At 43.1% G+C, this 14149-nt stretch overlaps 1 protein-coding gene across 2 annotated transcripts in view; it reads left to right on the plus strand.

The window, feature by feature from the left end:
• Positions 1-10619: 10619 nt before the first annotated feature.
• Positions 10620-14149, plus strand: part of ARGFX (arginine-fifty homeobox) — a 15121-nt gene continuing 11591 nt past the window's right edge. Inside the window, exons 1-2 of one of the 2 annotated variants that reach the window (XM_023211065.2) lie at positions 10620-10667; positions 13348-13476. In XM_023211065.2, the coding sequence (XP_023066833.2) occupies positions 10640-10667; positions 13348-13476 (157 nt within the window). In that variant the 5' untranslated portion in view covers positions 10620-10639. The remainder of the gene's footprint in view (positions 10668-13347; positions 13477-14149) is intronic. The other variant, XM_023211075.2, reaches the window with a different exon arrangement.

Genomic DNA, 14149 nt, shown 5'->3' on the forward strand with positions numbered 1-14149 from the left:
TTTTTTTTTTTTTTTTTTTTTTGAGATGAAGTCTCGCTCTGTCGCCCCGGCTGGAGTACAGTGGCTGGATCTCAGCTCACTGCAAGTTCTGCCTCCCGGGTTTACGCCATTCTCCTGCCTCAGCCTCCCGAGTAGCTGGGACTACAGGCACCCGCCACCTCGCCTGGCTAGTTTTTTTGTATTTTTTAGTATAGACAGGGTTTCACTGTGTTAGCCAGGATGGTCTCGATCTCCTGACCTCGTGATCTGCCCGTCTCGGCCTCCCAAAGTGCTGGGATTACAGGCTTGAGCCACCGCGCCCGGCCATGAGCCCTCTTTACTACCTGATTGGTCAGGTGTGAGCTGAGTTGCAAGCCCTGCGTTTAAAGGTGGATGCAGTCACCTTCTCAGCTAGGCTTAGGGATTCTTAGTCAGCCTAGGAAATCCAGCTAGTCCTGTCTCTCAACAGAGCAAGACTCAATCTCAAAAAAAAAAAAAAAAAAAAGGAGCTAGGCGTATTGGTGCACACTCATACTCCCAGCTACTCAGGAGGCTGAGGCTGGAGGATTGCTTGGGCTTAGGAGGTCGAGGCTGCAGTGAGCTATGATCATGCCACTGCACTGCAGCCTGGGCAACAGAGTAAGACCCTGTCTCCAAAAATTAAAATAAAGAAGATTTCAGTCATGTGCTTTCTTTTTCTGTCTAATCTTGTCTTCATCTTTGTCAACTCCGCATCTCTGCCTCTGTTTCTTTTGCAGATGTTTTTAAAAATCTCTTTCTCTGTCTGCCTCTGTCTTCAAGAGTTTCAATTTCTTTCTTTCCCTCAGTCACTGCTCCGGCTGTTTCGCTGTCTCTCCCTCCTCCTATATTCTCCTTCTCTGCCTCTGACTTTCTGTTTTTCTATCTCTGAATCTTATTGAATTTTTTCCTTCTTTCACACTTCTGATTTTTGTGACTCATCTCTATATATAGAGTGGGGGTTGTGAGCAAAGTCTTTGGAGTCAGAAAAGTCTTGAATTAGAACCCGGCTCTGCCACCTCCTGAGTATAACCTTGGGCACACTGTGCTATCCATACAAGCCCCACTTTTTTTCTTGCTGATAAGAACATAATCTGGCCGGGCGGGGTGGCTTACACCTGTAATCTCAGCATTTTGGGAGGCCGAGGTGGGTGGATCACGAGGTCAGAAGTTCGAGGCCAGACTGGCCAACATGGTGAAACCCCATCTCTACTAAAGAGGCAAAAAATTAGCCGGGCATGGTGGCACGTGCCTATAGTCCCAGCTACTCGGGAGGCTGAGGCAGGAGAATCGCTTGAACCCGGGAGGCAGATGTTGCAGTGAGCCAAGATAGCACCACTGCACTCCAGCCTGGGCGACAGGTCTAGACTCCATCTCAAATATATATATAAAATAATCTATTTCAGAAGTTTGCCATGAGAGTTAAATAAAATGCATAAACAGGGACCTGGCACACCATAAGTGAATAAGTTCACACTATCCCCCAAGCAATCAATCACTAAACAAACAAGAGCTGTTGTTAATTATTTTATGTCTGGCTCCCTCCAAGACGTATTGTCTTCCAGGGGTACAGAATGCTAATTATTAGGGAGTCTAAAAGTATGAAAAAAAACCCACTTTGGTCTTTTCTTACCCTAACTCTCAATATAAGACCATCTCACCTGGGGTCACCAAAATGTATGTGGGGATTTCTCCCCAGCAGCCACCAATTCTGCAGCAGATTCTCCAATGGGCACCAGTTTAGTGTCCTCTAATTGAGTTCAATTCTGACACTACCTACCTGGAAATAATATCTGATCCGGCAGGTCAAGAGCTCAGTCCCACAAGGCTGTCCCCACTTCAGATGCCTGTTGCAAGCACAAGTTATGGTCTGTGCTCTGACCAACTGGCTATAAATCTGGGTTCCCACAACCCTGTCTTTGGGTGTAATTAATATGCTTGAGTGGCTCACAGAACTCAGAGAAACATGTTTTTGTTTTGTTTTTGAGACAGGGTTCATTCTGTTGCCTAGTCTGGAGTGGAGTGGTACAATCCTAGCTCACTGCAGCCTTGACCTCCTGGGCTCAAGGGATCCTCCCACCTCAGCTCCTGAGTACCTGGGACTGCAGGCATGTGCCACCTTGCCCAGCTAATTTTTTTTATTTTTTGTAGAGACGGAGTCTCACCATGTTGTTCAGACTGGGCTCAAACCCCTGGCCTCAAGTGATGCTCTCACCTCGGCCTGTCAAAATGTTGGGATTACAGGCATGCGCCACTGCACCTGGTAAACACTTTACTTATGTTTACTGGTTTATTAATAAAGGATATAATAAAAGATACTGAAGCGCCAGATGAAGGGATACCTACGGCAAGGTTTGTGAGAAGGGGTGCAGAGCTTCCATGCCTGCTCTGGGCTCACCACCCTTCAGTAACTTCATTATGTTCAGCTATCCTGATGCTCTTCTAAACCCTGTCCTCTTGGGTTTTTATGGAGGTTTCACTGTGTAAGCGTAATTGACTGGATTATTGGCCATTAGTGACAATCTTAACCTCTCTCCTTCCATCCTTTCCTTGAAGACTGGAGGGTGGGGCTGAAAGCCCCAGTCCTCTAAGCAATCCTTGGTCTTTCTGATGACCAGCCCCACACTGAAGCTACCTAGGGGCTGTCAGCTACCAGTCATCGTGTTGACATACAAAACACACGCTTATCACTCTGGAAATTCTGACTTTCCAGAGCTCTGTGCCAGGAAATATGCATGTGCATATATATCTTATTGTAAATCACAATATCACAGATGATGTAATGTTCTGATTGCTCCAGTGATGTTAATCACTTTAATCTTGTTAAAGTAATCAGAACCAAAATGATGTCATTTATGTTAAAAACAAAAGCAAAAATCCTGATGAAAAGAGCTGGGGAAGGTCGTGAATAGAAGGTCCTCATGCTCATATGCCGGATAACAAAATCTATCACAAAAGACTGCAAAAAACACAACCTTGAACACAGGCCATCACAATCTTACACAAAATATACTTCTGCAAGGACATCTGCCTAGCAATTGCCTGTCCAACCTCAGACTGGCATCATCCTTGTTATTGACTTTTGTAGCTGGGGATAATTGTTTCAAAATAATTATGTAATTCTCTTCATTTTTTCCTTTAAACATCTTTGCCTCCCTCTACCTCCCTGAATATGCCCATAATTTATTATGGCATGTGTATTCCCTTTGCAATGCTCTATTCCCAGATTTGTATCTTTTCCTTTTAGAGAGCCTCTTTCCATTTGTTACTTAGGTTGACAACCTCTGAACAACCCCAAAAGGTTAGGTAACATGCCCAAGGTTGGCCGGGCACGGGCCAATGGTGGTGAAACCCCATCTCTACTAAAAATGCAAAAAATTAGCAGGGTGTGGTGGTGGGCGCCTGTAGTCCCAGCTACTGGGGAAGCTGAGGCAGGAGAATGGTGTGAACCTGGGAGGCAGAGCTTGCAGTGAGGCAAGATCGCACCACTGCACTCCAGCCTGGCGACTGAGCGAGACTCCGGCTCCAAAAAAAACACATGCCCAAGGCCACACATCTAGTAAATAAATGCCTAGATGCATATATTCTGGCTCCGGGGCCCATTCTCACTGTTTTCTACATTTTCTCACTCTCTTTATCCTTCCTTTTCTGTCCTTCTCCTCACCTTGCAGATACTTTTGACTTCTGGGGGAACTGCCAAAGTTTTATTTACATCTTTGCCTTCTTTTAGCTCTTCATGTTTGAACAAGGGCACTGGCAGGCAGGAGTTAGGGATGAGTCTTAGGCCCTGCCAAGCTTAGAAGAGGGCGAGCTGGAGAAGAGGCACCCTGGGGGTAAGGAAGAATGAGACAATCAGACTTTCAGAAACAGGACCAGCTGCTGGAATACGGGTCTTGTCCCAAGGGCATCAGTCTTTTAGGATGAATAAATGGATTTACTGGAATGAAGACACAATATCCCCAACAACCATAATCTATGCCACGTAGCTGCACAGGATCTTCCCTCAGGGTGTGGGTGGAGATCAAGAGTAGGCCCCTAAGGCTCCTTCCAGACAATTTCCCTCCCTTTCAACACAAGCCATGGGCTTCCACTTCTGCTGACAGTTCTCTCCTGGATCATTTCTGAAGCTGGGAATCTTGGCTGTCATCTGGGATGCTCTCACCTAGGACATTCTCTCCCCTTCCTGCTACAAGGCACTCCTGCAGTCCTACCTCTTCACAGACTGGCTTCTATCTGCAAGAAAGGGATCTGCATTTCTCACCAGTTAGGAAAACAGAAGGGCAGAGAAAAGGAAGGAGGAGCTGCCTGAGGGCAAAGCTGGGCTTGTCCCTAACCTAGGTCCACTCAAGCTAAAGCTCAGCACATAAACAGGCTGACTGAAAATGGGGAAGAGATGAAGAAAGAGTTCAGCAAATCTGATTTATTTTAAAGTTTCTTTTTGGCCGGGCGCGGTGGCTCAAGCCTGTAATCCCAGCACTTTGGGAGGCCGAGACGGGTGGATCCGAGGTCAGGAGATCGAGACCATCCTGGCTAACATGGTGAAACCCCGTCTCTACTAAAAAAAAAATACAAAAAAACTAGCCGGGCAAGGTGGCGAGCGCCTGTAGTCCCAGCTACTCGGGAGGCTGAGGCAGGAGAATGACGTAAACGCGGGAGGCGGAGCTTGCAGTGAGCTGAGATCCGGCCACTGCACTCCAGCCCGGGCGACAGAGCGAGACTCCGTCTAAAAAAAAAAAATTAAATAGAGACAGGGTCTGGCTATCTTGCACAGGCTAGTCTCAAATTCCTGGGCTCAAGTGATTCTCCTGCCTCGGACTCTCAAAGTGTTGGGATTAGAGGCATGAGCCACTGCACACAGCCTTTTTCTCATTCTTATAAAAAAAAAACCATGAAAATAATGAACTATGTGACTGTTCAAGGGAATCCCAATCCCTTAAGAACCCCAGTTAATAGTTTGCTTCCTTCTCTCTTTAATTTTGTTTTTCTTTATTGGCCTTTTTGCTTCAGTATATTTTCTTTGAGATGGAGTCTTGCTCTCTTTACCCAGGCTGGAGTGCAGTGGCTCAATGCCAGCTTACTGCAACCTCTGCCTCCCAACCTCAAGCAATCCTCCTGCCTCAGCCTCCTGAGTAGCTGGGATTACAGGCAGTACCCCTGCGCTCGGCTAATTTTTATATTTTTAGTAGAGATGGAGTTTTGACATGTTGGCCAGCCTTGTCTGGAACTCTTGACCTCAAGTGATTCACCCACCTCAGCGGGATTACAAAGTGCTGGGATTACAGGCATGAGCCACTGTGCCTGGCTGAGAAATTGAGTTTTGAAAGACATTTGGAGAGAGGAAGGATAAAAGAGGAGAAATGGAGGAGAAAGGGAGGGAAGAAGGGAGGAGACGGATAGGAGTGCAACAGACTGACAGGAATAAGAGAATTTGGTAGGTATAGATAATTAAGAGACATTTAAAAAGTTGGTTGATGGGCTGGGCACAGTAGTTCACACCTATGGTCCCAACAACTCCAGAGTCTGGGGTGGGAGGGTCATTTGAGTCTGGAGGTCAAGGCTGCAGTGAGCTATGATCATGCCCCTGCACTCCAGCCTAGTCAACAGAGCAAGATCCTGTCTCAAAAATGCATAAATAAATGAAAGTTGGCTGGGCGTGATGGTTCATGCCTATAATCCCAGCACTTTGGGTGGTTGAGATGGAAGGATCATCTCTCTCTTTTCTTTTTTGAGATAGAGTCTCAGTCTGTTGCCCAGGCTGGAATGCAGTGGCCAGATCTTGGCTCACTGCAACCTCTGCTTCCCTGGTTCAAGCGATTCTCCCACCTCTGCCTCCCGAGTAGTAGTAGCTGGTACTACAGATGCACACCACTGGGCCTGGCTAATTTTCGTATTTTTAGTGGGGGTTTTGTCATGTTGGCAGGCTAGTCTTAAACTCCCAACCTCAGGTGATCCACCCGCCTCAGTCTCCCAAAGTACTGGGATTACAGGCATGAGCCACCATACCCAGCCTGGGAGGATCTCTTGAAGCCAAGCCTAAGCAACATAGTGAAATCCTGTCTCTACAAAATCATAATAACACCGGGCACGGTGGCTCAAGCCTGTAATCCCAGCACTTTGGGAGGCCGAGACGGGCGGATCACGAGGTCAGGAGATCGAGACCATCCTGGCTAACACAGTGAAATCCCGTCTCTACTAAAAATACAAAAAAAAAAAAAAAAAACTAGCCGGGCGACGTAGCGGGCGCCTGTAGTCCCAGCTACTCCGGAGGCTGAGGCAGGAGAATGGCGTAAACCCGGGGGGCGGAGCTTGCAGTGAGCTGAGATCCGGCCACTGCACTCCAGCCTGGGAGACAGAGCCAGACTCCGTCTCAAAATAATAATAATAATAATAATAATAACAATAATAATAATAATAGGTGTGGTGGCATGCACCTGTAGTCCCAGTTACTCAAGAGGCTTACTTGAGCCCTGTAGTTTGAGGCTGCAGTAAGCTATGATCGTGCCAGCAGAGTTTGAGGCTGCAGTGAGCTATGATCTTGCCAGGTAGGGGGAGACTCTATCTCCAAAGAAAAAAAGAGATACTGCTGAAAAGAATAAGATAGAGATTTTGAGAGAGATATTGAGTTAAATTGTGAGGTTTCTCTGTAGCTACTGTGTTAGCTCTTTCTGCAACTTCTGTCAATTGTTGCTCCATTTCCTGGATCAATCCTTTAATGACTAAATCCTTTGTTTTTTTTTTTTTTTTTTTTGAGATGGAGTCTTGCTCTGTCTCCAGGCTGGAGTGCAGTAGTGCAATCTCAGCTCATTGCAATCTCTGCCTCCCAGGTTCAAGAGATTCCCCCGCCTTAGCCTCCCGAGTAGCTGGGACTGCAGGCGTGCACCACCACACCTGGCTAATTTTTTATATTTTAGTGGAGACTGGGTTTCACCATGTTGGCCAGGATGGTGTCGATTTCCTGACCTCATGATCTGCCCACCTCGGCCTCCCAAAGTGCTGGGAATTACAGGCTTGGCATCTTTTTAATGCCAAAAGATTTAGGCATTGCTGGGTGCGGTGGCTCACGCCTGTAATCCCAGCACTTTGGGAGGCTGAGGCAGGTGGATCACCTGAGGTCAGGAGTTCAAGACTAGCCTGGTCAACATGGTAAACCCCCATCTCTACTAAAAATACAAAAATTAGCCAGGCATGGTGGCAGGCGCCTGTAGTCCCAGTTACTACAGAGGCTGAGGCAGAAGGATCACTTGAACCCAGGAGGTGAAGGTTGCAGTGAGCCTAGATCATGCCATTGCACTTCAGCCTGGGCAACAAGAGTGAATCTTCTTTCTTTTTTAGGATACAGACCAACAGCTTTCATGTTTTGTTTCTAGATCTGGTACATTAGTCTAAGACTTGTGCCTTCTGGGCCAGCTGACAGAGCAGCAGGAAGGATCAAGGGTCAGAGACTCCTCCCTGGTCCAGAGAAGTGTAGGCTAGCAAGCTGATAGTACTACCAAAGTGGGAAGCAAGAGACAACTGTGTTATAGTCATAATTGAGACCCCTTCCACCCTGCTTAGTCCCAGAATAGTGCTTGTTACCAGTAGGTGCTCAATAAATAGTCATCAATGAATGAATACATTTAAAAAACAAATAAGCAGATGAATAAGTAAGACTTCAGTCATTTTGAGGGAGATGGTGGCAGCGTTGGGTGGGCAGTACTATAGAAAAAACAAAATTAAACGTCAAGAAAAAGCATCAGCCACAGTGATAAAAGATACATATCAGACTCTGCCATTATGGCTAAACGAGCTGCAGCTCTGAAAGTTCAGGATAGGCTGGGCACAGTGGCTCACGCCTGTAATTCCAACGCTTTGGGAGGCCAAGATGGGAGGATCACTTGAGGTCTGGAGTTTGAGACCAGCCTGACCAACATGCTGAAACCCTGTCTCTACTAAAAATACTAAAAATGGCTGGGTGTGGTGGTGGGTGCCTGTATGCCCCTCAGCTATTCGGGAGGCTGAGACAGGAGAATCACTTAAAAAAAAAAAAAAAAAAAGGAGATGACCGTATTTGAGAAATATGAAGAATAGAATGAGAAGGTCATATAAATCCAATAAGATGACCGTATTGAGAAATATGAAGAATAGAATGAGAAGGTCATATAAATCCAATAGAAATTCCAGGAGAACCCATTGGCAAGAATGGAAGAAAAAAGATATGGCTTAGAAATGTTCATAATTAGAGAAATTCAAGTGTTTAGATTGAAGACATACAATGAGACATAAACAAGATAAATAAAAACAAACCTTACTTAGACACTTTCAGCTAAAAATATAGACTCCGGACAAAGCACACATCTTTTAAAAACAACTAGAGGCCGGGCACAGTGGCTCATGCCTATAATCTCAGCACTTTAGGAGGACATGGCAGGCAGATCACGAGATCAGTAGTTTGAGACCAGCCTGGCCAACGTGGTAAAACCCTGTCTGTACAAAACAATGCAAAAATACACACATACATATATATACACACATACACACACACACATATAGCTGGGGCAAGGTGGCTTGCGCCTATAATCTGAGCTATTCGGGAGGCTGAGACAGGAGAATTGCTTGAACCTAGGAGGCAGAGGTTACAGTGAGCAGAGATCGTGCCACTGCACTCCAGCCTGGGTGACAGAGCAAGACTCCATCTTAGAAAAATAAAATAAAAGCAACTAGAGAGTACAGAACAATTACCTGCAAGGGAATAGAAGTTTGGATGTTAGCAGACTTCTCAAATAAATGGCTTCTGTACTCACCTAACCCATTTTGCAAGAATGATAACGTAATAAAGACATTTTTAGACAAAGAAAGTTTGAAAATGTTTACAATTAGAAGAACTATTGTTGATTCTACATCAGAAAAAATAAAACTGTACCCAAAAGAAAGAGGATAAAAGAAGCAATGATGATCAAAGCACTTGATAAATATGTGGTTAAATCTAAATAAATATTTATGACAAAAATAATAATGACCGCTTTTAGGAACATAAAAGCAAATTTAGGCTGGACATAGTGATTCATGCCTGTAATCCTAGCATTTTGGGGAGCCAAGGCAGGAGGATCACTTGGGCCCAGGGGTTCTAGACCAGCCTGAGCAACCTAGCAACACCCCGTCTCTACAACAATATTTTTTTAAAAAATTAACTGAGGTAGTAGTCCTTACCTGTAGTCCCAGCTACTGGGGAGGCTGAAGTGAGAAAATCATTCTAGCCCAGGAGGTCAAGGCTGCAGAGAGCCATGATGGCACCACTGCAGTCCAGCTTGGGTGACAGAGTGAATACCATCTCTAAACAAAGTATAAATAAAAATAATGTAACTTTAAATCTTGCATATAACTTACATACCATTTGAGAGGGGGAGAAAATAAAATGCAACCATTCTAACAGAAGGCTGGAAAAGTTAAAAACACACAAAGATTGTAAGAAATTAGGTAGAAGTAAGTAGTGATCCCCCCATTATCCATGCGATACATTCCAGGATCCTCAGTTTCTTCCTATACAACCACATCGTGTAGGCCAGGTAGCTTATACAGCATGGATACACTGGACAAAGGGATGATTCACATCCTGGGTGGAGAAGTACAGCCAATTTAAAATTTGAGCATTAAAAAAAAAAGGGCTGGGCGTGGTGGCTCACTCCTGTAATCCCAGGAGGCCAAGGCGGGTGGATCACTTGAGGTCAGAATTTCAAGACAGCCTGATCAACATGGTGAAACCCCATCTCTACTGAAAAAATATAAAATTAGCTGGTGTGGTTGCACACACCTTTAATCCTACCTACTTGGGAGGCTGAGGCAGGAGAATCGCTTGAATCCAGGAGGTGGATATTGCAGTGAGCCGATATCATGCCATTGCATTCTAGCCTGGGCAACAAGAGTGAAACTCCGTCTCAAAAAAAAAAAAAAAAAGAAAAGAAAACTTACACATTTTTTATTTATGGAAGTTTCCATTTAATATTTTTGGATGACAGCCGACTAAAACCACAAAAAGCAAAACTGTGGATAAGGTGGGATTACTGTGTTCTTATCCTATCAAACATAAATGGATTATTCCATATGAAAATTCTCAGATTGGATCACTATTTTAAAGATACACTTCTAAAACTTCATTTTCATTTTTTTGAGGTGGGGTCTTGCTCTCTTGCTCTGTTGCCCAGACTGGAGTAGATTGGTGCAATTAGGGCTCACTGCAGCCTCCAACTCCCAGGCCCAAGTGATCCTTCCACCTCAGCCTCCCCAGTAACTCAGACCACAGGCGAGTGTTACCACACCTAGAGGAATTTTACACCTAAAACTTTGAACAACACAAGCGTAAAAGTAAAAATGTGATTGCATCAGAAAGCACAGGAACCGCCTTGAAGGGTAGTCAAAGGTAGGGAGTTTGAGTATAAAAAAAGAATAATGACTATTTTCAGCAATAGTTACACTATGCTCTAAGCATACTTTTATTGAATGAATAAATGAATGAATGAAGGGTGGGACATCAGGGTGTGTCTGGGCGGTGCAGGGGCAGGAGGAGGTCTGATTGTATAAAAACTGCATTTAAATACAGGGTCTTCTGCATGAGGACACACTAAGGAAACTGCATTTGCAGAGAGAGACACACCACGCAGGACTGAAAATGGTTAGTCTAAGGGGATTCATGACAGGTAAGCATGGGGAGGCGGGGAGGGTAGCCAGAATGTGGGGCTTTAAGCGCTCAAAGAGGATTTGAAAAATCAAAGGAGCAATATTAAAGGATGCAAACCACTCAGCCCATTCACATTAGAGGGACATGATATAGAGGGTTGCAAGTAGGGGACAGAAGAAACCTCAGACAGACTGACTGCTCACCTCATGAAAATCAGGGAGTGAATGTGAGACTCCTTACTTACTGAGTGTGGTTGTCTGTTCTGCAGGGCTCCCAAGCTTTCCCCATCCGTGTGAGCCAGACCTTTGGAAATCCTTAATTAGAATGTAAACTCCATCGTAGCAACTATTTTTGTGTACTTCATTCATTGCAGAATCCACAGACTTATGTAAGTGCCCATTTGTAGGGGGCAGGCAATAAAAATTTGCTGAGTAAATGTGGTTCTGCTAGTGGCAATTCTGCCCTATGATCTCCATAGCCTCGATGAGGGAAAGCACTGTAGACCAGTTGAATCGTTTGCTTCTTTGTTTCTTTAATATGCTAGTTTAAGCTGCAGACTCTCAATGCCCATCCCAGGAAAGAGGGCCAGGGTTTATAGACTGTGTGTACAAGAGTCAGTAAGACCTGATTCATTCCCAGCTATGCTTCTCCTCTACCTGACCAAACTTTTAGATCTCATGTCTCTTCATCTTTAAGAGGTTGATAATAATTGTCCATTACCCCATGTGTTTGTCGAGGATCACGTGAATCATGTACATGAAGCGCTTGAATGTCTGACAGTATCCTAATGCTGCTACTGAATGTTACTGCATCATTTCTTCACTCTTAGGATTGTACTGAAGAACAGATACTTAGTTAAGTTTAATTTCTTTTCAATTAAATGCCAAGCCTTAGGCCATCCCTTGTTATTGCTGTTCAAACTTTTTGGTCTCAGAACCTCTTTATATTCTTAAAAATTGTTTAGGACTCCGAAGAACTTTTGTTTCTATAGGATATATATACCTAGATATTTACCATATTCAAAGTGAAAACTGAAAGATTAAAATATATCTATTCATTCCTTTCAAAATAAAATGATAAATGCATTACATGTTAACTATATTTTACACACACACACAAATTGTGAGACCAATGGCATTGTTTTACATTTTAGTACTTTAGGGCTTAATGGAAGGTGACAGAATTCTCTTCTGCTTTTGCAGTCCCTTTTCTGATGCATTACTTTGTTGAAGTGTAAGAAGAAAATCTGACCTTATACAGATATGATGCTAGGAAAAGGAGTATTCTTATAGCCTTTGAAATAATTGTGGATATTCTTTGAAACTACAACACAAACTCAACAAGTAGCAGTTTCTTAAAGATGAGTTGCAATGTGAAATTTGTTTTCTTTTTTTGAGGCAGAGTCTCACTCTGTTGCCCAGGCTGGCGTGCAGTGGCATGATCTCAGATCACTGCAACCTCTGCCTCCCAGGTTCAAGCGATTCTTCTGCCTCAGCCTCCCTAGTAGCTGGGACTACAGGTGTGTGCCACCACGCCCAGCTAATTTTCAGATTCTTAGTAGAGACGGGGTTTTACCATGTTGGTCAGGCTGGTCTCAAACTCCTGACCTCAAGTAATTCACCCTCCTCGGCTTTCCAAAGTGCTGGGATTACAGGCATGAACCACCATGCCCGGCCTGCAATGTGAAATTTGAAATCATATGAATGAACTTTTCAAACTCTGTCACATTAAAATCCATTGGTCTACATTGAACTTTGAGTGGATCTTTTACCCATGCATGATTTTGTAACATTACATACTGGTCATTTGCAAAATATTGGTTTATGAATTAAGAAGCTCTTCTAAATTTATTCCCCTACATATTTGTTATAGAATAAGAGTGAAAAAGTAAAATAACATGCAAGATGTCACCACTGAGGGAGGCTAGCTGAAGTGTGTGCAGCACCTTCACCATATATATTATTTTGCTCTTGTGAATCTGAAATTAGTTCAAAATTAAAAGTAAACAAAACAAAACCAACAAATAATATGATAATTTTTGCTTTCAATATTCATATACATTCCAAATAACTTCTACACATTTAAGACCTATTATATGTAACCAGATATTTACTATATGTGTGGCTTTTCCTTTATTCTTGAAGTTCCAATTTTCCCTCTTAGGAAGAACTTTCTTGAACACTCCATAGAACAGGGCTACCGGCCACAGATTCTCATAGTTCTGAGAATGTCTTCTTTTCACCTACTTTCCTGAAAGATATTTTCCCTGGATATGGAATCTGAGTTGAATGGGAGTGATGGCAAGTGGTGTAAAAAAGGATCTAAGTGGACAGTGGAACAAAACCTTTGAAGTGCTAAAAGAAAAGAACTGTCTTTGTTTCTGATGAGAAATCTGTGGTCATTTGATCTCTATCTTTTCGTGTATAGATTGCACTTCAACAATCTCATCGAAGACATATCCCTCTACTTTGAGTCACAAAGATATTGACGCACGATTTCTTTTGTTATTTCTAAAGTTTCATTTTTGACAAGTACAGCTGGGGTATTTCTCTATGGTATAAAATATGAATCATTTTCCAGCTGAGGTATAGCAATTGGGGGTTAACCTCACTTGCCAGAGGTAATACAGCAAGCTCAGGCTCCTTGAAAGCATTGCTATCCTGAGAATGAATTCCTCATCAGCATTCCCTATCTCATAGGCCTTCCATCTCAGATTTCAGACACCATGATGAACAGAATGGCCCCAGGGAATCCCCAGCCAGACCCTTTCATCAATAGGAAAGATCCCAACATGAAGGTGATACAACCGCAGGATCCAGCTAGTCCCAGTGAGTATCATCCTTCTTTCTCCTCTTTCCCTCTCTACTGCCCCCTTCTTATGCAGCCCTGTAATTGCATTTTGCATTTGTTTTAAGGCAGCTATTGATTGTTGCTAAAAATCTATTCAAAAAGTCTTCCCATTATAAAAGGAGAAATGCATTTCAAATCAAATGGGCCTTTGGCCCATAGTTGATTCAAATTATGAGAGATAAGCTAAGAATATAATATGTAGAGCAAGTGAGAATGTTTTTCTAGGAAAAAACATCTGAAGCATAGAGAGATAGAAATTGAGAAATCTCCTTTTCCAAGGCAGGTAAATTGTGGCCCAATATAGTGGGAAAATTAAAATTTAAAAAAAAGTTCATTATTCAGAGTAGTAGTGTATACATGTATAAAAAGATTTATTTACATAAGGTGGATCTTAGTGAATTGCTCTGAAATACATATTTGTTATTTGATATTTTACCCTGGAGGTTTCCCAAACATTGTATACAATGTTTACCTTTAAAAATATGTAAAACTGTATACAAATCAGTGGTTTTTCTATACACTAATAATATACAATCAGAAAAGAAAATTATGAAAATAACTCCATTTACAATAGCATCAAAAATAATTAAGTACTAAGAAATAAACTTAACCAAGGATGTGAAAGACTTGTCCATTGAAAACTATAAAATG

The sequence above is a fragment of the Piliocolobus tephrosceles genome, chromosome 2 (assembly GCF_002776525.5).
Source record: "Piliocolobus tephrosceles isolate RC106 chromosome 2, ASM277652v3, whole genome shotgun sequence".
In the NCBI taxonomy this organism is placed as follows: Eukaryota; Metazoa; Chordata; class Mammalia; order Primates; family Cercopithecidae; genus Piliocolobus; species Piliocolobus tephrosceles.